The 27374-nt window shown below is 48.5% G+C and overlaps 1 protein-coding gene across 1 annotated transcript in view; it reads left to right on the plus strand.

Moving 5' to 3' along the window:
• The window catches only part of ALK (ALK receptor tyrosine kinase), a 662031-nt gene that overhangs the window by 599941 nt on the left and 34716 nt on the right, over positions 1-27374 (plus strand). Inside the window, exons 12-15 of the mRNA XM_029938017.1 lie at positions 7897-8059; positions 17798-17948; positions 23862-23993; positions 24708-24852. Of these exons, the coding sequence (XP_029793877.1) occupies positions 7897-8059; positions 17798-17948; positions 23862-23993; positions 24708-24852 (591 nt within the window). The remainder of the gene's footprint in view (positions 1-7896; positions 8060-17797; positions 17949-23861; positions 23994-24707; positions 24853-27374) is intronic.

A 27374-nucleotide genomic window follows, 5' to 3' on the forward strand; every position in this document is an offset into this window, starting at 1 on the left:
AGGAAAGGAAAGGAAAGGAAAGGAAAGGAAAGGAAAGGAAAGGAAAGGAAAGGAAAGGAAAGGAAAGGAAAGGAAAGGAAAGGAAAGGAAAGGAAAGGAAAGGAAAGGAAAGGAAAGGAAAGGAAAGGAAAGGAAAGGAAAGGAAAGGAAAGGAAAGGAAAGGAAAGGAAAGGAAAGGAAAGGAAAGGAAAGGAAAGGATTGGGGACCCCTAAGCAAAAACAGCAAGTGATTTACCAGAGAATGAAATTTAAATTGTCATCAGTTTTTGATAATACTACTTTATGCCAGAAAAAAAGAGTAATGTATTTTTTCAAAGGAAAAAATATTATCAATATCCAAGAACTCAAAGAATTTTACTCCTATGACCCTTCCTAATGAATGTACCTGAAAACAAGCTTCTGGCAGCCAAACTGACTAGAGAGATATCAACACAACTGATACACACATTAAACATACAGTACTTACAGAAAGACTAACTGAAGGTTAAGAGGAAAGAGTGTCATATGTAATGGTGATTCCCCCAAGGAATGTAGCTAGAGTACAACTTCAGGAAACTATAGGAGAATGGAGAGCACATATACCCCCCAACACACAAAAATTTAACTGATTTGTTTTTATATTGATGATGGTTAAGTAGTAGTGTTGTAACTCTGATACTATTTTATGTATAATGGAGGATAAAGTAACTGAGTAATTATAGAGTATTCTACACCTGTTATCACCTATGTTCTTGAGAACCAAGTTTCTCAATGTGGAAAAAAGAAATGCAGATGCAATACAGAAGAGATTAAATTTAAAACCCTGTAGTCCTGAATTTGAACCGGAAGTATCATTGTAGGCTCATGAGATATTTTGTCATATACATATATGCCTACTTTATATGTATGTATGTTTATACTGATATACATACATGTTTCTCAGTTCTCTTCTCTAGGGAAACCTAGGAACAATCATCAGTTCAGTAGCAATAAGTGTCTATACCACCTAGATTGTATGCTTACAGAACATTTTTTCACTAAAAATCAAAGCTTTTGAGAAAATGGCTGAGCCCAGGTTTGGGGAAGGAACATTTCATCACACCAGATAGCAAGGAAGCAAAATAACTCAGTAGGCTACCACTGAGCACAAATGTGACAATATGAGCTTCTAAAGGATAATAACTGTGATTAACTAAAGCCCAAAAATATGTTTGAATTTATGGATTGATAATGATATACAAACAACTAGTTGGTCAGCTTTGGAGGATGATAGAAAATGAATCCATCATCTTGAAAACTGTAAATAAGGAGAAAGAATTGCGCATTTGTTCTGCCTTTACTATACAAACTGTACCACTTGATAACCAAATAGTAGATGAGAGGAAGCATCTCTTTATATATTCCAACTAAAAAATATGAAAAAAGATACCATTTAAATATCATTATTTTACAACTCTTAATAAACAAACAGACCTAAGCATTAAGTTTCAACAACTTCTAACATCCAAAACAAACAAACAAACAAAAACAACAACAGAAAACAATAATCAGACACTGGTCATACATCAGAAGAAGACACTGCTCCATTGTTTTAAAAGTGGAGACAGATGATAGAAATGTTCTAACTTCATGATGGCTACAATATGTGTATTATTTTTACTTTGCCCTAATAAAGAGAACAATGTATTAATTCTCATCCGTGTGCCCAAAGAAAGAATTACTTTTTTCAATTTATAATAAAGAATGGTATCATATACACTTATGGATGGTGAGCGATTATATTTACTTGGATTTTAGTCAGATTTTATTGAATGGCACCTACAATAGCCGTCAAAATGGTTCAATATGCCACAGCTCCCATGAAGTTCAGCTCAGTCAACAGAAATGGATAGAATTCAACTCCATGGATAGAATCACAATGGTACAAAAGATCCACCTGTACCATTGAGTGCTGTTGTGTGGTGCAGCTGCTAGGCCTTCAGCATGAGGCAAATTCCTTATTATTGTGATTAATAGTAATAGTTGAAAACTTATTTTCCTTGGTATCACGCTTTATTTCTTTGCATCCAATTGAGCAGATGAGATGGCTTAGCAACAGTAATAAAACTAGTACAATCACTGTCTAGCCTATTTTTTTAGCATTGTGCAGTATATTACTAATTGATTTGTTTCATCTTGGAGGGTGCTGCAATATAGTTAAAATGAAACCCAGTGCTTAATGGATTTTTCTTTACTCTGCTGTCTATAACCAATCAGTATTTTGATGTTTGTGGGTTCTTTATACAATTTAGATGTGAATGCGTATTAAACTAGGTTTCCAACGTGTGGTATAAGTAAGAACAAGATAAAGCAGTTCACTTTTTTCTTTTTTAAATGAGCTTTAGTATGACCGGTTTTATTTCCAAGCAAAGGGAAAAGAGCCAGGCTTCATCCTTCACCTACCCCCAATCCCGGCTCCTCCTTGGGGTCCACTTAATCCTCCTATAGCTCCATAGAACCTCGGGGTCCAGTGTAGACTCTCATCTAGGGAATATGAGGACCCTTTCCTCCTAGATTAGCAGCTAAGCACCAAGTCTATATCACTGCTAATCTAACTGTGACCTTGATCTTCTCACCAAAAACCTTATTGCCTTATTACTTATGACCCAGCCCCTCTCTGTTATATCTCTGCTTCCTGACTTTGTAAACATTCCCCTTACTGGATTTCCCTTTTGACATCTCCTGGCTCCCCATGGCCTCTCTGAGGACCAGAGTCTTGATGCTGAGCACATGCTTTCCCTGGTTTGTGCCTATGACCTTCTAAAGCCTATGCTCTGCTAGGCTATGATACTATATGGCCAGGGCAGGATGTTCTGGGGCTGAGGGTCCACCCATCATGATCTCCTGACCAGACTCTCACCTGTCCCCTCATGGTGGCCTACCTATTCTCTGGGCCTTAGCAACATTTATATGGTCTGACCTGGCTTTAACTGAGCCCAAAGCTTATGGATTTAAAAGAGAAAGAAAAACAGATTCTTAGACAGGACCCATGAGGATTTCCTGGTGAGTCCAGCACCTGTTCAAGTCTTGAACTTGAACTCAGAAGATCTATGCTTAAGGCCTCGCTTGAGTGATTATTCACTCTGTGTACCACAGGCTAGTCACTCTTCTCTGAACTTGAATTTCCTGATTTTTAAATTTAATGCATATTTAAAAGCACAATACCTAACTCATACTATACGCACATTCTATTTTGAGAGGTTTTTCTCCCCTTCGTGGGAAGAATTTACATTTCAGGCATCTGAGATTCAGCCCCAGACACACACACACACACACACACACACACACACACACACACACACACACACAGAAGGAAGCATAAAACAAGTCAAGAAATAAACAGCTCCTACCTGGGAACCAAAGCTTACTTTGACTACTCCTTCTCCGTGGAACCACTGTCACTAATTCTCTTGCCTCTCAGGTTCTGGACCTACTTGCTTTGATCTATAAGGTGGTATCCAATACTTTCCACTCCCAGAGACACTTATGAAAATCAACCTATCGTTTGCCTACTGTCTCATGGTTCTAACTATCTGCCTTAGCTTAGAACTGATCTCATGCCTGTCTTGCATGAAGTACCTGCCAGACCCTGGCTGCTCTTTTGTTCCAGATGCCTCTTCTAGGGCCTTCGTAGGCCCATAGTAGTTAATACCACCAGGCTCAGAGCAATAGTAATTTCCTTTTAAATCCATGAACCCACCCCTCAAGCAAGGATCTGTAAATTAATAAAGTCTGCTCCCAGCAAGCCTTAACCCACTGCTTAGCTGAAGGGAGAAAACACTGTGTTAGGCACTTTAGACGGACACTAGAAATAAAGCAGAGTAATGATTGTCTTTGTCTCCTTATGCAAAACCACAGGAACTCATAGTTCTGATGAACTTATCTTGAAAAATAGATTCTAACATTAAAGTCCTAAGAAGGACACAGGATCAGAGACTCGTGTAGGGACAATCTAAAAAGGCTAGAAGTCTTCAGTGCAGAAAGCTGGTAAGGCCTTATCACCATCAAAGGATCTTTGGACAGAGAAAGAACCACCAATTTTTCAGTTCCTTCTCTAAGGCTGACTTACTCAGAACAGTCTGTTCCCTTGTCTACAATGTTCTCTCTCCATCTGAACAATGAAATAGATAGGACTTAGATCACAAATCTGGTTGATTCTCCTGGGAAAGTTTTTACAAAATGCCAAGTATTGTCTTCCCCCAACCATCACCTGACCTAGTATCTACTAATCTGAATCCCCAGGGTTCTGAAGTCACGCTCTTAAAGATCCTCAGATAGTTTTGAAACCACTGAACTCAGTGATCTCCAAGGGCCCATCTTGCTGTGACATTCTATGATATCAGATTCCAGAAAGAATGAGCAAAGGGAACCAACAAGGTGAAGCTTGAGCAAGACAAGCCCACACATATAAGAAGCAAGAAAGCCCTTGGACAATGGGCAAGAAAGTCAGAAACCTCATATTCCTAAGAGATAAACCTGGTGGGAAACATAAATTGATTCCAAGCAACTCTGGGCAGATTTATGAGGTTCAGGGCCATCCAAGGGAGCAGGGAGGACCATCATGCCTGGAAGGCTGCTGAAAGCAAGTGAATTCTAGCTGGATAAATCATGAGTCTGACCTGGGATGGCAAATCCTGTTCCCATGGAATCCACTCTAGAAAGAATTTTCTCTCTGGACCTCTCCATCAAAAATCGCTGAAAATAAAAACAAAATTTTGTGTATAGAAACCACCTGAGACTAATATATGTCCACTGAGTTGGGGAAAATACTGATCCCTTTATTGAGAAGAGGCCCTACTGTCCCTCCTTTATGGAATGGGTAACATAAGTCTTGAAATTGGGTGTCTCTGCTTCCCACAATCAGAAATTGAACAGGAACCTGCACAATGTTAAACTGTGTTCATTATGCATCTCCAATGCCAAATGTTATTCTAAGCACTTTGCTTGGGCCATCACTTAATAGTCACACTAAGTCTAATCTCCGTGTGTTCAGATAAAGAAACTGAGGCTCAGAGAGATATATGATTTACCCTGGATATCATAGCTGGTCAGGGGCAAAATCCAGAAAGAAGAAGTTAGCCCATCTGCATCCAAAGCCCTTGCTTCTCTTCCTACCTCACCAAATGCCCCATCTGGTCAGGAAGTAGAAGCCCAGCATCTCTGGGAATGTCTCAGAACATTTAGAACAGAGTTAACCCAGACAGAAGTTAGAAGTGGGTCCCATTGAAGGGGAGATGCTCATGTAGGGTGCAAAGCCCATAGCTCTCTTCCTCAGTACACTCTTAAGAACAGAAGAAAGAGGGGTGCCAGGGTAGCTCTGTCATTTAAGTGTCTGACTCTTGATTTAGGCTCAGGTCATGATCTCAAAGTTGGTGAAATCAAGCCCCAAATCTATCTGAGAGCATGGAACCTGCTTGGAAATTTCCCTCTCTCTGCCCCTCCCCTGCCTGAGTGTTCTATCTCTCTCTCAAAATAAATAAATAAACTTGGAAGGGGGGGGGGGAACAGAACAGAGAAAGAAAACACACACACATTTCATTTCCAAGGCCAATTAATTGCATGAACTGTCATGCTTCTAACCCAGATTGAGGAAGCTACCCCCAATTCCAGGCTGTTTGCTTCAGACACAGACTGGATTTGAGAACAGGCTTCAAGGAGCTGGAAATCATGGACAAGTGTATTTGAGACTCCCCTTCCAGGATTGTCTTTTTTCTCCCTGTTCACATTCTCATCCTTGGCTGTATGGGTTTAAATCCCTAGGTGCTGCTGGTGAAGGATTCATCCATATTCACAGAAACTTGTCCTAGCCATCATCAAAAGCAGTCCCCGCCTTGGGCATAGACAGGAGCCATTAACACAATTCATATTTTTAGAGTTTGGCACTTTATAAAGACCTTTCATATCCCTTGCTCCCTTTAATCCTCATGCCCATCCAGCCCCTTTTACAAACAAAGGAGCTCGTTCAAGGTCCCACAACCAATAATTTATAAGTCTGCCCAGAAACCCATGTTTTTTCCATTTCACCCCTTGGACACAGCCCACACTTAGGATTGGGGTTCTGGATAGGGTAAAAGGGCAATTGATCAAGAAAGAGAGCTCTGTCAAAATGCCTTCAGTAAAGAGTTAACTCTTTGAGTTAACAGGTTACCCCTTTAGAATATAAAAAGATAAGAACATTAACAATTAACCATTACACCAAACATGAATGGATTCATCACCTTCTTGCCTTGAAATCAAATAGACCTTCAAAAGCCAAATAGAAATCAACACCTTCACTTGAGAAAAGTAAAGCCGAGAAACTGCTGAATACCCAGTGTTGAGTAGCTATATGCATTGGAACCTTAACTAGAATTTCAGTTTCCTGAACTTGGGGCCAGGGCAGTGTCATAAAAGCCCACCGCATTGGCCCAGTTTTCAGATTACCAAAACTCCCCAGTGCAATCTCAATCTGATTGCTTGTAATTAGCAACCTAAATTAAGCTTTCATTTCTGCATCATTAAATCAGTTGAAAATCTTCAAAAGATTTTTCACCTTAACATTTTAGTGAGTGAAACTATGTCCACCAAATTAACTTTTCCATAATTCTCTATAGGTAGAATTTGACTTAATTACTTTAGAGGAAAATAGTTTCTTCAGCCTTATAATGACATTTTTATATTTTAAGTAAAGCTAATTTATCAAGAACAGATTTTTAAGAAGTTTTTATAGGGTGTACAAATGTTAGGATTCTGGCCAACCTGAAATCTTACAATTCCTCAGGATCTACCCTGGCTCAAAGATAAAAGTTTCAAAGGAGGGATGGGGTATGCTAAGTGATCTTGAGCCACCCCTAGAAGGCCACCAAAGGACACTGGGTGCTCTGGATGGGGACAGAGCACCTGGAGGTGGTGGTGAGAGGCTCTGAAAAGGAGAGCGTGCACTAGAGAGAAATGTGACCTGTTTCCCATTTTTTTAGACTTGTGTTACATAGAGAGCCTGGAAGCCACTTTCACTGTGCTTACAAACCTAACTTGGTTGTAAATAAGGAGGCTGAGCCCCATTGGGAACCTGACAGATGGACAAAGCCACTGTCCTGGGTCCTTGGGCCAATGGGGAGCAGAGGGCTGTGGAGCTGACTCTACGTCCAGTGTACTCTTTTGAGTTTCTCCAAGCTAAAGGAATTCTATATGCCTATGTCCAACCTTCAGGAGCAGGTTAGATGCAGAAACAATAGCATGGACTGAGCACCTGTGATTTGCCCAGCACTGTGCCAGACTTGGTGAGAAACTGAAAAGGCCCAGCCACTGCGCATGCCTGACTCACCTCAAAGGGTCTTCTCTTCCTCCTCAGAACTCTCACAGTGCAGTTAGCCAAAACTTCAGAGGGTTTTTTTTCCCTTAACTGTCCTGTTTTGTAGAAAGTTGGATCCCTTTTAATGTCCCTTAGTAGGCTACAAGCTTCTTTGTTTTTCAAGTTTACTTGTTTTGAGAGATAGAGAGCAAGTGGGGGAGGAGCAAAGAGAGAGGGAGAGAGAGAATCCCAGCACAAAGCCTGATATGGGGCTCTATCCCCCGAACCGTGGCCTGAGCCAAGATCAAGAGTTGGACACTTAACCAACTAAGCCACCCAGATGCCCCTAGGCTATAAGCTTCTTAAGTCCAGATCAGTCAGCCCCATCTGTGTCTCTCCCCTCGCATCTGACACAGGGGCACATAGTAGATCCTCAAGAGAAGTTTCCAGTTTGAATGGGTAATCATTGTTTTTTGCCTTGACCTTGGTGCCATTTTGGAACATGGGTTTGGGGCAATGGAGCAGACAGCTCAGAGGCAGCCCAGGGAAGCTCATGTAAGAGGGAGGGCCAGGTCAAGTGAGTGATTGCCTTTCCTCTTGTGCCACAGTTCACTGGCTGTTCACCACGTGCGGGGCCAGTGGGCCCCATGGCCCCACACAGGCCCAGTGTAACAACGCCTACCGGAATTCCAACCTGAGCGTGGTAGTGGGGAGCGAGGGCCCCCTGAAGGGTATCCAGACCTGGAAGGTGCCAGCCACCGACACCTACAGGTGCGTATGGGGGAGGGGGTGGGAGAAGCCAAGGGGCAGATCTACCCTCCTGAAATGACGAGGGTCTTGCCTGGGGGTGCATGTCCTTGGAGTGTCTGGGCACACAAGGCTCAGAGGCCACAGACTCTGGCCCAGAGAGGGATATAAGGACTGGAGATGGGGAGTTTGGGGATAATGGGATATGGCAACAAAGATGTGTGCTCTGTCCTCCAGGAGCCCACAGACTATGTGTGGAGATGATATACATGCATGAGCTAGCTTCAGAACATTCCTTATTTTCATTATTAATAACTGAAATTATAGTGGGTTCTTTGAATATTACTGGATGCCATTCACATGAGGCAGTGCATGTAAAACGTCTGGGAAACAAACATACCATGTACATGAAAGATGATGCTCTTATCCTTGAGCCTCCTTTCCTGGGCCTTCATGGTTTGCAGGTAAAACAGAAGTTCTTAAACTCTTGCCCCACACCCACCCCAACTACACGGTTTTCCACTAGAGTGAGGCCAGGCTGGCAGAAGCCCTGACTCCAGTGAGCCACTTGGCTAATAGGTGAAACCGACAGCCGGCAAGGCCCAGACCAATAGTTCTAAACTGTTGAAACGACTTGATGGCTGGTTGATGCAGGTTACTAGCCCCACTTGGAGAAGTTCTGATTTCATAGGTCTGGAGTAGGGTCCAAGAATATGAATTTTAAGGGAAATTTTATGTTAAACATGTTTATATTAATGAAGCGAATGTGACAAGATATTGACACTTACTGGATCCAGGTTGGGAAGGGAAACAAATGGTATTCATCGTATTCACTGTGTTCATTCATTCATCCTCTGAGAATATGAATTTGTACACGTTCCCAGGTGATGCTGATACGGCCCCTGGGAATGACTAAGTTAGGCTGAACCCTTGAGTGTAGTCCTCATACAGCTCTGTGGACAGGCCAGTGCTGCATTCTTCATCTTACAAATGAGGAAACCGAGGCTCAGAGAGTCAGGAGCCTCCCCAAAGACACACAGTCCGGACATCACCTCCAACCCCAGACATCTGAGGCACAGACTTGCTGAGGCTCCTTCCACAGCAAACGACAGGCTTAAAGCATCATGATAATGACATTGTTGGTGCAAATGCCCCCAGAAGCTGAACACAGTGGGAAGTGAGGTCTCTTTCCACTTCCTCAGCCCCCACCCTCCAGCATAACCTCCGCCCCCTGGGAAGGAAAGAGGCTTCTCAAGTTGCTCTGTTTTCTGTGTGGCCCCACCCCGGGGATCTCAGTGTAAATGCATTTCAAGGAGAGCCCTAAGTGCTTTTTAAGTGACATTCTGGGCAGGAATGCATTAACAAGGTTTGGCTGCAATCAGATTAGCTGTTCTAGGTCCCACACATCCCACACAGTAAACGGTCAAAGACACTCAACCACCCCTGGACCGGCCACACGGAGCAGGCCAGGCCTCCCCTTCTTGGGGGCGCTGAGGTTCTGTGGGTTCCCCCCAACCCCCGTCCCAGAGAGACAGAGATGAATGTTATTGAGGACTTGCCAGGTATTTCTCCTTGTAGCAGTGAGGCAGATGTCATTATTATTAGTGACATCCTCTTGTTTCCCTAGGAGGAAACTGGAGTCGGCCACTTGGCAACAGACCCCAGGCCACACAACCAGTGACGGAACTGGAATTTAAACCCAAGGCCCTCGGGCTCAGAGTCAGTGGGTTCTTTCCAGTAAAAGTCACACCGGGACTCTGACAGGCATGCAGGGGGACAGGAGGAACAAGAAAGGGAAGTAGGCACGCAGTCATGCATCACCCACCTCCAGGAAGCCTCTGGAAATGAAAGCCTGGGAAGGGAGACCCCCGCGCCTGAAGGGGTATTGACCGGCCCAGCCCTGGGTGCAGATCTGCTGGTATAAAAAGCAATGTGAAGAGGGAAGCACAGGAAGTGTAAGGCAGACAGACCCCTCAGCAGTAAATGCCCACCTAGACCCACTGTCCCCTCACTGTCCAGGCCAGGTCCCAAGCCAGACTGGCTGAAAGTGCCTTCCTGCCCCTCCCACAAAGATCCACAAATTGGAGGTGCCTCCTAAGGCTGCATTTCCCCCTGAGACAGTGTGAATCAGACCCACCTCCAAATGTGGGCAAGTGATTTAATCTCTTAAAAGTCCCTTTCCCCATCTATAAAGACAGGGGCTGGGGCTGCTAACGCCTGGCCGCTGGTTGCAAAGATCAAGTCCAAGTGCCTCACACAATGCCTGCTAGCGCTAGGTGCTCCCTGGCCTGTTGGCAGAGAAACCGGCCGGAGCAGTGACTGGGTCAGGCAGCAGGCAGTGGCATGAAGGTATTTCCAGCAACAGATAGGTCCCCCCAAGGGTACTTCCCAACTTCTGTTTCCAAAGACTTTTTTCTGACTTCTTCAGATGGGCCCCATGTTTTGAAAGATTTTGCCTGGCAGACACACTGTACTTATTTTTTCTTTCTTTTCTTTTTTTTTTTTTAATCAATCACAGCCACATCTAAGTCTAGCCAGGTTTCTGATCTGCAAGGATTGCCACAGTATTGTCACACTACGCTGGGTGTAATCCCAGCCCAAACCTGGCAACTGTGTTCCCATTGCTCTCCAGAGTATTGAGACGGACTGCAGCCCCCAGCATTGCCTGGGGAACACTCCTTGAAAACATGTACAAGGAGCTACCTTGCTGTTGAAGCAGGACACTTCAAAGTGTCCAAATTGGCAAAGGAGATATTTTGATCCGTAGGACTTTTTAAAACTGGCCTGAGATAGCATCACATCAAAAAGGGAAGAATCAAAACTGGAAAACTTCGGGGTTTTGTTGTGGTTGTTGAATCCTTGGGTTTTTTTGTAATCCTTTAAAGACTATGGCAGATATTTCTGACCTTGACCCTGGATGAGGCTGAGGGCTTGGACGGTAATGTATATTGATCATATAACTTAGTATCAAAGAAGCAGACCATTTAATGATCTGCCTTTTAGACCACATCAAAATGTCCCCGAGTCATCCATGGGGAGAAGTCAGGGACCCTCTTTCTGGAGGACATTTTCTCCGTATTAACCAATTCTTGTTTAGTAAGTACAGTTCATCTAGTGAGAAAAAACACATCAAGAGAGATGAGAAAAAGGTGAGAAAGGGTGGGAGCATTTCTTATGAGCTCCACCTATTCCGGGGAGAGTGTGAGTGCTCAGGCAGTGCCAGCCAGCGCTGCCTGAGCCACCACGGTCACCGGTCCAGCTGGCTTCTTGACTACCAATCAGAGAGGCGAAGGAAAGAGAGCGGTACGCACCCATTTTTATGCCAAGGTGGGGCCGTCCTTGCTGGGGCTTCCTCAGGGATGCGCACAGGTAAACGTGCCCCCTGCTCTTAACTGGCCGGTTATCCGAGGCCCATCATCCACCCTCTACGCCTTTGCCCAGCACCACAAAGAGGGAGAGGAAGAAGATAGGGAGAAGGAAAGAGCAGGCTTGGCATGGAGGGGCTTTCAGGGAGCCTCATCTCCCCCCACTTTTGCTGCCCTCCAGCCTGAGGCTTCCCCTCCCCCTGGATTTGGCATTTCCTCTGTCAGAAAAGAGGGGCTCTCTCTCCCCCCAAGGACATATGTCCTGGTGTCCAGACCTGTTCCCCTCGTAATTCGCAAATCTCCGTGGACCACATTCGGCACATATCAGGACGCTGTGCCTGACACGAAGTATATAAAGGTACACCAGATCCACTCTGCCTAAGAGGAGCCCCAGCCAATGGGGGCGTTGGACGTAGAAACAGTGTTTCGGTGTGATGTAGAAAGCACTGCCTGGAGGTTGACATCAGGCACTGCCATCAGAGGCCCGGGAAGGGTCTGCGTTCAAGAGTGGCTTCCACAGGGAGACAGCAGGAGGGCAGTCTTGAAGGTGGTAGGGTTGTCCACAAAGAAGAGGGGAAGGAGGGGCCCCCAGGCTGGAGCCTCACATCCCAAATGCCGTTAGCTCCCTCTGGCGCCAGCTTGAGAGAGAGGCGAGCCTGGAGGCGGTTTAAGCAGATGGAAGGCAGCTGGGGTTGCGTCCTGAAGAGCTAGGCTGGGGCGGGCAGACACATCTGGAGGGGCCCCGCGGGGCCAACGAGGGTTTGGGAGGTCGACTCTTCATTACTCCAGGGACTCCAGGGACTCAGGCAGGGCCCAGGATGACAGGCACGCCTGGGGGCTGAGCAGCCAGGACAGCGAGAGACAGAAACCACCTGGAGGAGCTTGACTGAGGACAGGCAAGGATTAGGGTAACAGGGAGAGTTACACCTGATTAAGGGAGATTTCTGGGTCACGGCTGAGTGACAATGTCTAGAGTGTGCCCGTGGGGGCGGGGGCCAAAGTGGGACACAAAAAGATCATGGATGTTGGGGTGGGGAGAACCTCGGTCTCACCATGGAGTGGGGATGTTGTGTGACCCTGTGTGGTTCCTACCCCACAGAGTGCACACTCAGCAGATGTCGGCGGCCACCCCCCCCTCCCCCTGCCTTGTTCTCCTGTCTGTCCCTCCTTTTCTCCCCATCTGCCTGCCTCCCTGCTTCTCTAGGGTTCAGCCTCCTCCCCAGCCCTCGGCCCTCTCCCTGCCCCACCATCCTCCATACACAGATCATTTATAAAAACATTTGTCAAGCACGGCCCACCGCTCCCGATGGCAGTTCTCTCATGGTTCACTTGTTCCTCAGACATAATGTACGAGAGGTCCCGGACCCCAGCTGGAGCCAGCAAATCCTGCCAGCTGACCTGGGCCACAGCTGTTCCTCATGGTCTCCATCACTGACACTCATTTCCTTACCTGGCTCCAGGGACCAGTGTGTGCAGCTAAATGGCAGTCATCCAACCCAGTCCACACACAGCCGTGGAGCTCCTACTGCGTGCCAGGCACTGAGCCATGGGGCCCCTACTGTGTGCTGGTCACTGAACAGATGCTTGCAGGACTTGCAGAGAGGACTGAGATGCTGGAGCCTCACCATCTTAGCAAAGACTGCAGGGCACAAAAGTGAAATCAACAGCACACAATGCCAATAAAGTTCTAGACCATCATAGGAAAGAGTCACAGGCATGATCAATTGCCAGAGTAATTGTGCAGATAGCCATCGCCATGGAGAGCACAGAGCAGGGAGAGGCAGAGGCAGGGAGACTGCACAAAGATTGATGGACTGCAGGCAGCATGGTGTTTGGGTCCCAATTCTGCCACTGACACCATGTGACCTTGAAAGTGTGCTTTCCCTTCTCTGCAGTGGCTCTATCTGTAGAGGGAGGGGTGGTAGAGAGAGGTGACTAAGCTCCGCTCCAGCTCTGATATCCCCAGGCACTTAGGGCTTCGCTGGTCAGGAAGGTGGTAGGAAGAGGTGAGCCATGAGCCTTGCTCACCCGTACAATCCAGAACAAAACATGGGCTGCAAGAAGGACGTGCCTCCACAACTCACCCCTTACTGCTGCCCCCCAGCGATGTCTCCTGATGGCTCCAATGACCCACCTAGATAATGCCACTATACATGTAAACAGGAACTTCCAACTGACCAAGCCTATACACACTTCCACATCTTCTGTGCCCTCACGATAACCCTGTGGGCTAGAATGCGCAGGGCAGATCTTACTACCCTGATTTCAAGACTCAGAGGAGAGGGGGACTCACCCAAGATCCCGCTAGGAAGTAGAGCCAGAGCACAGAGGGAGGTTCAGGAGAGGAATGAGGTGCTTCATGTATCTCCAGCGGGGTTCACTCTCTCCTTCCATCGGTCACCCTCCAATGTCCCTGCAGATGCATAGTGGCCACGCTCTCATTTTCAGGATCCAGCAGGCAGCCACTTTGATTTGCTGCTAATTCTTTATTTTAAAAAGATTCACAACTCAATTACATCAGGTAACAATGGCTCACAGTCAATAATACAAAGCGCAAACCCGATAAACATCCATTCTGACCAGGGGGCATGGATTTAGATGAGGAAAAACAAAAAAAATTACAGCATCAGCTCGTCAAGAACAGTATCTTGTAATTTCCAGTAAATTGGAATCACTGCAAGTCATTTTCCCCACTTGAGTGGCAGGTATATTAATTTGTTGTCGTTTGTCAACCATCAAAAATAAATTGTTTACAAGGGATGGGGGGGCAAGCTTCAGAAAGTCAGGCTGAGGTTATTATTCTGGCATAAGTTTGTGTGACATGATTCAGATGACTCGGGGGTCATTGCCAAGGCTGCCTGTGCCCCCACTGGTTCTCTACAAGGCGGGTCCTGGGTGAAACTGGACAACCTTGACCCCAGGGCCCTATGGCCACACCCTGTTCCACCTATTTCCCTGTTCTCTAGAAATCAGGGCTTCATTCATTCACTTGCTTCTGCCTCCCAGAAGTCACCCCCGGAAGAGGAGTAGATAGGCTCACCCACAGGGAGGCGTCAGAACCGCAGCTGCTATTTGGTGCTAGCTAACTACCCTCTGGGCGCTGAATTAGGTCCCTAGCAGGCATTATCTCATTTAATTCAAAGAACAATGTTGCAAGGTGGATGTTATTACCTCCCTTTTGGGGGTAAGGAAAGTGGAGCTCAAAGAAGGTAAATAGCCTACCCAAAAGTCACACAGCCAATGAGTAACAAGGGTGGGGCCAGGGCCAGGAGCATAAGCAAGGTGCCTCAGACGCAAAATGTAAAGGTTGGCCAAGTCAAGGTCAGCACCTGGGAAGGGGTGCCCCACCCACTCTTGGCGTTGAATAACAGCTTGGATTTGGATCCAGGTCTGACTGTGTTCAAGCCCATGCTTTTCTCACTGTGGCACTGCCCACTCCAGAGGAGATCAGCATTGTAGCAGCAACTCTTCCAAAGGGCTGCTCCTTGGTGGGACTTCAGGCCTCAGGGGGCTGATGACGGAGGTGCCCCTTCTCCTACAATTAGTCCAGGCAGGCTGTCGCCTGCTCCCCTGGCTTTAAGCCAGTCTCTAGTCCAGGATAGAAATGCAGGGCTGAGGCCAGCACACAGGAAAGTGAAATCCGGCTGCTGATGGCCGGTTACCAGTTGCCAGGCTCTACTCTGGAGAGCTGATCTCAGCCCTGGTCTTACCTTGCACTTGGCATCGGTGTGCAGTCTCTCCAAACCCACCACTTCTCCTCATGAGGGCAGGGATCCTTAGCCTCATTTGATTCCTCAGGGGGAGCTGAGGCTCTGGGAGGCTAACCAGCTTAGTCACACAGCCAGCAGAATGCCCAGCGTGTGACTCAGAACTCGGGCCCTTTCGCATCCCACCTGATTGCCAAGAGCTAGGTCAAGGCTAAGAAGGGGCTAGAGTTCATAATGGGGTGAGGGGGTAGGAGAAATAGAGAAGGGCTAGGGAGGGAAAGTGAGTCAGGAACAAACAACTTCTAAAATATAATAATTTGGCTAAATTTATACATGTGCAAGAGTTCAGAATGATTCATAATGCATGCAGATTTATGCAAATGGTTATGCAAATGAGGCAAGATGGGCTGCACAGGCTACCACTTACCTCTCAGCCACAGCACAAGTAGGCAGGACAGACCTCTGTCTCCGGCAGCAGTTTTCCAATCAAACCACACCTTCAGGTTGACAGGATTTTCTCCTGCAGCCCAACATAGCCCCAAAACACGGAGAAGGGAGCAGGACTGAGGAGGAAGGCCCGACCACATGCTATCCCTACATTCTACACAGACCATCTCTGCATCCCCATGCCACCCACCCCTGCCCCAGGCTTCCCTTCTCTGGCCTAAAGAACTTTCTGCTGCTTTTCTCTCACCAATAAGCCTCCCTTTTCCCTCAGCCTTTTAAGCATCCTTGCCACCTTCTCCATTTCTAATGAGTCAGGAAAGAGGATAGGCCAGAAGATTCTCAGGCCTCCCTCCCTGTGTGTCCCACAAGCCTTGCGCCTGCATGTGAGAGAGGAAATGACCTCTTCGAGGGAAATGCGGGGGGTTGGACCAGGGTCTGCCGCTGTCTGGCTGTGTAGCCTCAGATGAGTTACTTAATCCCTCTGAACCTCAGTGTCCTCATCTGTCAAATGAATTCCTAACAGCTACTATTCATGGCTGTGGGCGGGAGGATGTCAAGTGCACTCATGCCTGCCACCTTGTGGGATGTTCAGGAATTAATGCCCACCTCCCTCAGAAGACCTAGGTCCTCTTCCTTCCCCACCCCAGCCACCCTGCTCCAGTCACACATGCCATCAGCTTTCCTGCCATTCACTTCCATTCACTTCGCTTCTTTCGGACTCCTACCCTCCACCTATTTCTGCCTAGCCTGAGAGTCCTACCCATCCATCATCTCGGCCACCCTAGTGCCACCAGAGCAAGCCCCTACTCCAATGCCTGCCATAATCCTGTCTCCCTTCCCAGGCTCAGAACACCTGATTGCCCTGACTTTGTGCAGAGATTTGCCACTTTCTCAGGACTTTGAGCCATGATCTCTTTTTGACATTAACCTGCCCACTATCCTGTGAGTTCAGAAAAGAAGGTATGGTTCTTCTTTGACTACAGAAGAGGCTAGGACTCTGAGAGGAGACACAGCTAGGAAATGGTCCACTCTGGTCTTAGAACTCAGAGCCTTCTGGTCCCTCCACTTTGCCTCCCTAATATAGCCACCTTTATGGTGAAACCTCTCTTTTCATAACTAGGACTGTCTCTCCAGTTTCTTTGCTAAGCCCCACGAGGGCCTGGAGCTCATCTCCCGTCTCCCCTTATGCACACAGCCCTAAGCCATGTCAGCTTTCAGTGAGCTCCTATCAGTGCCTAGCCCCCCACGGGGTGAGAGACATCAGACTCTCCCTGGAGTTCCACGGAGACCTCAGTTCTTCACCAACCACATTTGCGATCAGCCAGCCCTCCAGGCTTCTGTCTGCGGAACGGGCTTAGCTCTGCCTTAGGAGAGTCCCGGGGAGACCCTTCACAGGCTTGGAACATGGAACGTTTCCTAGTATTACAGGTGGAGAAGCCACCGTGTGTGCACATGTACAAAACTGCCTCGCACCTCTTCCTGAACGCTTGTCACAAAGGACCTCGGATCTGAATGCACAGGGACAGGCAAACCTCCCACGTGCCTTTCCCGGGCCGATGACCTCTGGGGATGCTTTTGCAGCTGGTGTGTAGCCAGCTTCCAGACACGCTGCTTTCCGGGTAAGGGTCACCAGTTGAGTTCTTTTTCTCTCAACCTTGTTGGACTTCATCTCAACAACCTAAGAGGCAGCAGAAATAGTCCTGCCACACCTTCCCCCTACTCTGTTTTTATTTATCATGATCGGTTGTTTGTCTTCTGCCCACGCATTGTTCTAGCGTTACTAGTGGGATGGGAATGAACAGTCTGTGCTCAGAAGCACGCCTCACCTCACTCATTCCTGTGGGACTTACTTGTGTCTAGACCCGGTGAGGAGCCGTGTACCAAGTCAACTACTGCTACCTCCACCATTAACAATAATAATATATAAAATAAATCATAATCATATATATCATATAATATAATGTGTAATAACTACTATTATAATAGATACTTGTCAGCCATAGAATTGTGACTGATACATAATAACTATTATTATAAAAACTACTTATTATGTATCAGCCACACACTTGTCTTAATTCCTTTACTCCTCACACACCCATGGGCTAAAAGGTAGGTCCCCTTAACTAGCCCCATTTTACAGATGTCAGGACACTGAAGTCACTTGTCTAAGTCACTTGTCTAACACTGGAGGAGCCGTGTTAGAAGGAAGGGACTGGACCTTCATGTGCTCTGTTCTGTTGCAGCATCTCGGGCTACGGAGCCGCTGGCGGGAAAGGCGGGAAGAACACCATGATGCGGTCCCATGGCGTGTCTGTGCTGGGCATCTTCAACCTGGAGAAGGGCGACACGCTGTATATCCTGGTCGGGCAACAGGGGGAGGACGCCTGTCCCAGTGTAAGTGCCCAGAGCAGGGACCTCTCCCTCACAGGCACCAGGACCCGAGCAGGCCCTCATGGGGCATCTGGACACTCTCTTTATGGGGGCTCATACTCAAAGATGGCAGGACTCACCCCTTATTCTGCCTCATCTGCCTCGTTCTCACCCCTCCGCTTCCCGGCCCATTTGGGTACATAAGACAGTAGGTGGTGTGGCTGGTGGGGGTTCACCTCCCACAGGAACCAAGGCTGAGGCGTGGGTTTCAAGAGGAACCCTTAAACCTAAAGAACTGGATCCAACTTGAATGGTTGAATAGTTGTTCTTCTCAGCAAATTACTAGTTGAAGCCTATTTCCTAACCGTTCTTGCTAGGATACCAACGTCTTTAGATCATTATTATAAATGGAAAACATGACTTTAAATTTTTTTAAATTTATTTATGTATTATGAGAGAGAGAGAGAGAGCAAGCAGGGGAGGGGCAGAGAGAGCAAGAGCAAGAGACTCCCAGGCAGGCTCAGCACCATCATCACAGAGCCTAGCACGGGGCTCAAACTCACACCATGAGATCATGACCTAAGCCGTAACCAAGAGTCGATGCCTAACTGACTGAGCCACCCAGGCGCCCCAGGAAAAAAGCAGTTTAAACATTTTCTGCTCAGCTCTAAATAACAGATTCATAACCACACCATTGTGTATGAATGCATAGGGAAAGTTCCAAAAGATACAGATAACAGTGGTTGCTTCTGGGGAGGGGACTAGAGTCGGGGTTGCTTCATCAGTGATGTCTGACATAACAAAAAGAACATATAGTGTTTATTATTTGGCTGATTAAAACGAAAAAAATTAAAGCTTAGACTCAGAGTCTAAAATACAGTGCAGTCCACTTTCCCCATTTTACAAATGAGAAAATAGAGACCACAGAGGGGAAGGGACTTTTCCAAAGCCACTCATAATGCAGCATAGAGTAGAGACCCTGGCTCTTGCTTGGGCTGCACCCTGGGCTTGCTTGGGACCCGGTTTCCGTGCCCTTTTACCCTTCCCCACTTATAGCCCATCGTTTGCCAAGCCAGACTACCAGCCTGTGCAGTCCCAGAGACAGCCTGTCACTGTGGATTCTGACCCCACTGGGGTACCCACCTGTCAAACAGGGAGCACTCCAACAATACAACTTAGAAAGCTGGTATCGATCTAAAACTTCCGAGAACAAGGAACACCCAAGCCTAACAAAGCAACAACCTCTCAGACCCCCGGCACCCCGGGTGTTTGCCTCTAGTCTATGTGGATGAAGACAGGAGCCTGGTGGTGCCTCCTCTCCTGGTAGGAACTCAGCGCCATTAGGTGCTAACCTTAGGCGCCCACCTGAAGCACAGCTTCTGCCCAGGGTGAGGCCAAGGCAGGGAGCAGGGTTCTAGTGCCCAGGACCCAGGGCCCCTTCTCCAAGAGCTTATTCAAGAGTAGCCTTGGGGGACAGATGTGGGAGCAGGGACTACACAGAAAGCAGTACAATTCCACAAAATAAACCTGAGACTCCTAAAAGCTGGGTCCCAGGCTGGGAGCGAGGAGTAAAGCGCAGCACCCATCCCCACCCCCACCTCACAGGGTTAAAACAAAGCAACCGAAGGAGGCTTAGCAGGTGCAATCTTGTACATGAGAAATGTCTGGACTCCAACTTTTATTTAGCAACTATAATCAGGACTTTCCAACCTGATACAATATATTAAGTCATTAAATTACAGGCTGCTGTAATTTCCACAGGAATGTATTGAGTGCTAATGTAATTCTTTCATCTAAGCAGAAAGATTGCATTGACTTCTGCAAGGAACTTTTACTTGATTGGATTGTAATCAGTTATGTCTTTTCACAGGACCGAGTCCTTTTTTTTTAATTCAATTGTAATCTACTTGTTCCTCAGGGTTGCTGCACTTTATCATTGTATTAATCAACCTACTTGCTCTCAAACTTTGTGAAACCACAGGGAGAGCTCTGACGAAGCCCATTCTCAACCAGGGATGGAGGGCAGCCCCCTCTGCTGGTGGGGCCGGGCATCGCAGGGGCGAGGGCTGGGGTTAGTCCTGGGGCTTCCCTGGGGCTCCACATGACAGGACTCACTGGAAGAGAGGAAAAGAAAGGCCGTTCACAGTCCTACCTCAATCTCCAGTCCTCTCCAGGCAGAAACGTGGTGCCTACAGAGGATCCTCTAAAAACTGGAGTGCACTCTAAGAATTAAACTGCAGGCTTTGGCAGCTTCCCGGTGCAACGGCACATCTCTGTGGAACTGCGCTTTCTTTGTGGAAGGCCACACCTGAGCCTGGGGTGGCCTCCAGCTGCTGGAACCTCCCTCAGCTCCTGTTTCTCCAATTCCTCCTAAGCCTCATCTGGTGGCATGATGTCTGTCGACATCAGCACCGGTGACATTTTGGAGCAGATGAGTCTTTGTTGGGGAGGGGCTATCTATCATGAGCACTGTAGGCTCTTGAGCAGCATCTCTGGCCTCTACCCACCTGATGCCAGCAGCATCCCTCAATACTGACTGTCAGAAATGTGTCCAAACATTGCCAGATGTCCCCAAGTCTGCAAAACCAGTGGTGTAAATTTTAAATGCCACAACTACCATCACTCACAAGGCAAATGCTGTGAGGAATCAGCCCACACCCGCACAGCCCCCAGTTCATTCATTCAGCAAATATCTATTAAGTACCTTCTCTGTGTCAGTCACTGCTCTAGCAACTTGAGATATATCCATGAGCAAAAGAAAGATCTTTTCCCTGAAGGAGCTAACATTGCCGTTGACGGAAGGAGGGATGAACAATGGCTAGCACACATCAGTCGGTCAGAACAGCCAGAAGTAAAAGTGTTCCGGTGAACAGAAGTAGGGTAAAAAGAGTCAGGTGTGTAGGACAGGTTGCAATTATACATGGGGTGGTCGAGGGAAGCCTGTTGAACAAATGACAGCTGAGCAGAGTCCTGAAATGGATGGAACCAGGAAAATATCTGGGGATGCCAGCCAAGCAGACGCTAGGTCCTTGAGGTGGGAGAGTATGTGGAGTGCTCCCAAAATAATCAGAGTGAGTGGGAGGAGTGAGAGGGAGAGTTGGGGAGAGATGAGGTGGTCAGGCCCCCATAAGGGCATTTTTAAGCCACAGGAGGGTTTTGAGCCTATGGGAATAAGGCGAGCTAAGGGGCTGCCATGATTTGCATATTGTAAGACTCATCCCAGCCATAGAGTGAATAGCCCACTTGGGCCCAAGGGAAGGGTCAGTGCGATTAATTCAGTGGACACTGCATTAGTCCGGGCAAGAGATGATGGTGACTTGGACAAAGATAGCAACAGTAGCTGAATACTGGGCATATTTTGAATAAAAAATCAAAAGGGACTTCCTGCCCAACTAGATGAAGAACTGAGACAGAGAAAGCACCAAGGATGACTCCACGAACTGCACCTGAGCCACGGGAAGGAGGGAGCTTGCTGTCACCTGAGCCGGGAATGTTGTAGAAGGAGCTTAGGGGCAAAGTCTGGTGGACAGACCAGAGATCTGGTGGACTGCCAGGTGGAGACTTCCAGGAGCCATGGAGATGGACCCCTGGACTCAGGGAGAGAGATCTAGAGTGGAGATGGAAATATGGGACAAGTCAGCATAAAATTGAGCCAGGATGCGACTGACTAGGGATCGGTACTGATTAAGAGGAAGACCAAGGACTGAGCCCTGGGGACCCCCAACATTAAGAAGTTAAAGAAAAGAAGAGCAGAGGACGCTGAGGAGAAGGAGCTATGGAGGTCAGAGGAGATTTCAGAGGGTGTGGTCTCCTGGAAGTCAGGTGAAGAAAGTCTGTCATGGAGACATGAGCAAGTCCACCAAATGCTGCTCCTGGCTTCAGCAAGAGGCCGACTGAGAATCCACCCTTCTTCACAGCCCACCCAATTTAAAGGAGATGCCCAGGGGTAACGGGGGATGAGCATAAGTCTGGGTTCTAGTTACATGAAAGGCCATCCCCTGGGTCAACAGTTCCTTCCTTCCCATTTTTAAGACCTCCAGCCATATGCAGATTCTGTTCACAGGAAGAGGGCATTCCAAAGGAATGGATGCCCCATGCATCTGGGCAGAGAGGAGGAAAAAATCAGGGTTTGAGGAGATGGACCTTCTTGGCACCACTGGTTCAGACCAGGCAGCCCCTCGATTTCCATAGGAGGAAGCAGGGCCAGGGAGATGAGATGCTTCACCCAACGTGGCTCAGCAAATCGCCAGCAGAGCCAGTTGAGAAGCCAGATTGGACCCCGTATTTTGTGCTCTGCTTTGCCCAGTAGACAGCCCACATTTGGTCCCCCTTCCCCCGGAGCTCAGCCCTCACGGCATGCCCCTGCCATCCCATGCCCACCTCAGGCAGCAGTTAGCGGGGTTTCCTTGCAGCCCTGCCCCCACCATCCCCCACCTGGACAGCACTGCACACACACAGGAGAAATGTCAGCTCTCAGCAAGAACAATCCAGAGGCTTCCACCCACACTAAATCCACTTTAAAAAAAATATCAAATTATTTCCATCATTAAATCCAAAATGCCATAAAACAAATTGCATCTCGGCTATTTATCTGGAAATTTCTCTAGTACTCATTGCCGGCACCCCTGAGTGCTTTAGCATAAGGAGTGGCTCAAGATAAATTGCCACATCCACTGGCTGGTTACACAGCAGCATTCAATGGGAATGTGAGGTTTTATTGGCCTTGTTTCTAATCAGCGAGAGGAAAGCCATTTTCCTTTGAAGTTGGGTGGATGTTTGGAGCGTTCTTCTTAGCTGTGTGCTGAATGAGCCGGCTGGCTCTTCCTGAAGTGCTACCCTCTTTACTCAGGGATTCTAGGATTCTGGGTCACAAGGGTTTCCCGCACATCCCCAGGGACTCCCAGATGCCTGGGTCGATGCCAGGAACGTGTGCGAGCCCACGGTGACTCTATATAAACTAACAGCAGCTGTTTATTCATCCCTAACTTGTAAGACACTCTCCCAGACACCTCTCTGTTCCATCCTAAGTAAAGACGGCCTGCAGGGTCTGGATTCCCGTCCTGCACCTGGAGGTCGAGGAGGTGGACCACCTCCTCCACGATCGCCCAGGGGTGGCTGCTGATTCGTGGGTCACACCCCGTTCTCCAGGGTGGACACAGAGGGCTCCATTTAGAGCTGTGCCAGACTATTTCTGGAGGTGAGAGTGGGTCATGAGATGGGAGGAAAGAGATGTTCCAAATTCCCACAGGCAGACTGGGAATAAGACCAGAGCCTGGCCTCACGCTGCTGTGTGCTCTCCCCACGACACTTCAAAACTGCAGCTTCTCAAGAAATAACCTCAATGGCTCACCGCTGCCTGGAGAATGAAGTCTGGTTGGATTCAAGGCTTCTGGCCATCAGCTGACTGTCCAGTTGAACTCCCTTACTCGCTCTCATTTACACTTCGTCCATGCTATCTCCCCACCTAGGGCCTTTGCCACCCCTCTTCTGAGTCCAGAGGATCCTAAGGTGGACTTTTCTGAGCCAAAGAGACTCCTTGTGCTTTTCCTCAAATTCCCGCCTCACCTCCTTCTCTCTGGGCCCATGCTGCTCTCTTCCCCTGGAATGCCCTAACTTTCCCCACTCTCTGTTTTAAATCTCCCTATGCTTCAAGGCCCAACTAAACACCGCCTCCTACAGGCAGTCCTCCTTGATCACCAGTCAGCAGCAGAGTCAGACTCCCTTCCCCAACGTCCCATGCATTTTCCAGGGAATCTGTCCTGTGGTCCTTCTCTACCCCCTAGTGACTGTTACCTATGTATAGATTTTTTTTTTCTCTTCAACTCATCTGTAAGCTATTTGAGAGGTCTTCAGAGCCTGTCATTAAGGATGGAAAGTCTGTCTGCTGGAGGGTAGAGAACCTTGAATACAAACCTGAGGTGCTTTTTGTTCCTACAGACAAACCGATTAATCCAGAAAGTCTGCATTGGAGAGAACAACGTGATAGAAGAAGAAATCCGCGTGAACAGGAGTGTGCATGAGTGGGCAGGAGGGGGCGGAGGAGGGGGCGGAGCCACCTACGTGTTTAAGGTAAGGCCAGCTGTGCAGCTCCCTGTGGGCAGTGATGTCCATGTGTCATCACCGCCCATGACAGCCCTGGGGATGAAACACCTCAGGGTCCTCAGCCCCATTTAAAGATGAGCAAACCGAGGCCCAGAGGGACATAGGGGTCCCTGTCTGTCCAAGAGAGGGCAGGTGCTTCTCTCGCTGAGGTCACCAGGCAGCGCCTGCCTCAGAGTTCCAGAGGGCTCCCCCCATACCCTCCTCCCTCCTAAGGTGGGCTTTTCTGACATGATGAAACCCAAGCCAAGACTTCCTGCTCAGTCCACCCACCAGGACAGTGATGCCTAGGGCTTAATCTTGAAATTGTGGAGGTCAAAGCCAGAAACCCTGGAGAGCGGGGAGGAAAGTGGGAGCAGAGAGACCAGCTTCCAGCCCTCTGAGGCTAGTGTGAGAAGCTTCAGGAAAACCTCCATCCCCACCCCCACCGCCCCAATGTTGATATATTTATATCTCTTGTCACTTTGGCTTCTCTGACTGAACCCTCACTGACTCAGGAGCTAGAAGTGGGGGTTGGAGTGAAAGCTGATGGGTTGCGGTAACATGAGGTCAGAGCCCTCAGACCACCAAGATGTCACCCATGGCCCAGCAAACGCTCAGACACTTTAAACACTGAAGTGGCTTGGGGTTCTCACAGTGGAAGCCCGGCTCTGTTTCTCAGTCTCTGAACGTCTTCCTGGGCAGATGAAGGACGGCGTTCCAGTGCCCCTGATCATTGCAGCCGGCGGTGGTGGCAGGGCCTATGGGGCCAAGACAGACACATTCCACCCAGAAAGACTGGAGAATAACTCCTCGGTGCTGGGGCTGAACGGAAATTCCGGAGCCGCAGGTAAGGCACCGCAAGCCCGCCCTTTCCCAGGACGTGCTCCCAGGACCGCAAGAGCTTCAGCTCTGCTGGTCACCGTTGCCCCTGCATCTTGGTTGCTGGGAGCTCTGGATATTGATACCAATATCCAGGGAGGAGGGGCAGGCCACAGCTCGAGGACCTGGAGTCGTCTTTGCTGGCGTGGGGTTTGGATTGCAGCCCGCTGAACAAAGGAGAGAGGCAGCAGCATTAGTACAGGCAGCCCAGCCTCCATGAGTTTCATCAGATGCAACTGGACTTGAGTAGATGGAAGACATATGGACAGAGTCAGGGCCCTCCCCAACCCCGCCCCTGCTCCTGGGGCCCTCTGGCTGGTGCCTCCGGGCCCTGGCTACCAGATCTCACATCCCGCTGGAAAGTCTCTTTCTGGAATCTCCACAGTTTGCCAATCGAGCTCGTCAGTGAGAGCCAGCCACATAGAATTAGTAGACAGACCTTGACGCCGTGTCTGAAGAGTTCATGCAGTTGATTTTTGTATTTTCTTTTCTCCACCATCAGACCGAGGATTTCAGAAGGCATTTAAGATTTGAGATTAATGAAAACAAGTACTCAGACTTTCCCTGCAAGCGAGAGATGGTAGAAGAGAAGGAAGAGTGGAAACAGGGCGTGGGTCTTGGCTGAGGGCCACCCAGCGGTACTCGTGGCGCCCCTTGAGCCAGGGCGGCAGTTAATAACTCTCCAAGCACTTCCACATCTGTTGGACGTGTGCTTCTCACAACCACCCACAGGGCTTTCAAGCTGTACTATTGTTCCCGTTTTACAGAAGAGTCAGTGAGCTCATAGACTTGGTGGATATTCTTTTCTCCAAACAGCCAAACTGCTTCGTGCTCAGTCCAGGTTTTTAAAACATTGCTGTGGTTGATTTGTTTTTCTCTCTATACTCATTGTTTTCTTTTCAGCGCATTTGCTTAAAAGCTGTAAGATGGAGTGAGGGATTAAAAACCATCTCAGCTGGGAATTCTGCAGGATGAAAGGATAGAGTGGCAGGCGCAGGGGTGGGAGGAAGGGCGGGCAGACATGGTGCCAGGTCATCCTAATGTATTTGTCCCCCACTTCAGGTCCCTAATGGAGCAGGAGGGCCTTTCCTTGGCCATGAGGTGTCAGTGACCCTGAAAGGCCCACATTCTGCCCTCCAGCTGGAGGAAAGGAAGCCAGCACCTGAAACCCAACCAAGATGCAGCTTTCAGAGCTGACTTGCCTCGGGGCTTCAGTTCAGCTCTAATCATCCCTGTTCTAGACTGAGCTTGTTCCTGACCTTGACCTCCTTTCCTAAAACTCAGCTTCCTCTCTCTAGCACAGTAGTGATCCCCAGCTGCATCTCACCTCTGTAGACATCCCTTCGCTGCCCCCTTGGGACCCAGAAGAACCTCTGCCATTCATTCTTCCAGACGGCCGTTCCTGGCCACTTACCCCTCATGGTGCCGCACACCCACACACTGCTGTTTCTCCAGGTTCTCATCCCCCCATCATCTACTGGAACAGAAAGGACTTGTCTTTTGGAGTAGAGTGCCTGTCGAAATATACAAAACAACATAGCGGGAGAGAACGGGGGTCCTGGAATCTCAGGGGCCAGCAGAAGAGATTGACTGTAATCAGCCTGTGGCCTTAAGATAAAATTGCATTCAACCTCAGTTCTGTAAATAGCATGTTCTTTGCAAGAGTTCCAAGTAGCCCCAGGCATTAGGAAGCCAGCTCCAGTGATGGCTGTCTTCACTGCCCATCCCTTTCCCCAACTTCTTCCCCATCCCCTCACCTTTCCTGCCCCTGACCTTGGAGGAGCTGCTTAGAAAGAATCAAGGAAGACACTGCCTAAGCTTCAGAGCGTGAGGCCCTGAGCACACATGTGTTCACCTCATGCCCAACAGTCCCCATGGGTCGTGGCTTCTGAAGCGTTTTGCACATCTGTTGTCTCCTTCGGTACAAACATCAACCCTGTGAGGCAAGTCTTATTATCCCCAAGTCACAGGTGAGGAAACTGAGGCTCAGAATGGAGAAGTTTTTGCCTAGAAGACAATAAAGGCAATTGGTTTGGCCTAATCCAGGGTTCCTGCAGAGGAACTTCCCTGCAGTGACCCCAGCAGGGCTCTGATGGTTGGCTACCCAAGGGCTGGTGGGTCCCGGGTCCTGTTGGATGGGAAGCACTAATGAAACAAAGTCCTGGCGCTTTCAGGGTTGGGGGCATGGAAAAAAGGCAGAGGAGTGAGTTTAGTTGTCATGCTGCCTCCTTCCACATCCCTAACAAAGCACACTCCCCAGCTTTTAACCCAAAGTCCTGATGGGAAGCAGAGATACGAAGCGTGGTCCCGGCTGGATACGCACGGCTGTGGCCAAAGCAGGTCCCACTAGGGCAAAGGGCATGGCTCCTGTTAGCCCCCAGGCCCCGCCAGGCCCCGGAGCAGGAGTGGGCATCCTCCGAGCGCACCGAGTCCTTCTTGACCTCACCTGGCCAGCGTCCTCACGTGGGGGTTTCTCCGTCTCTCCTGCAG

This window comes from Suricata suricatta, chromosome 4, assembly GCF_006229205.1.
Source record: "Suricata suricatta isolate VVHF042 chromosome 4, meerkat_22Aug2017_6uvM2_HiC, whole genome shotgun sequence".
In the NCBI taxonomy this organism is placed as follows: domain Eukaryota; kingdom Metazoa; phylum Chordata; class Mammalia; order Carnivora; family Herpestidae; genus Suricata; species Suricata suricatta.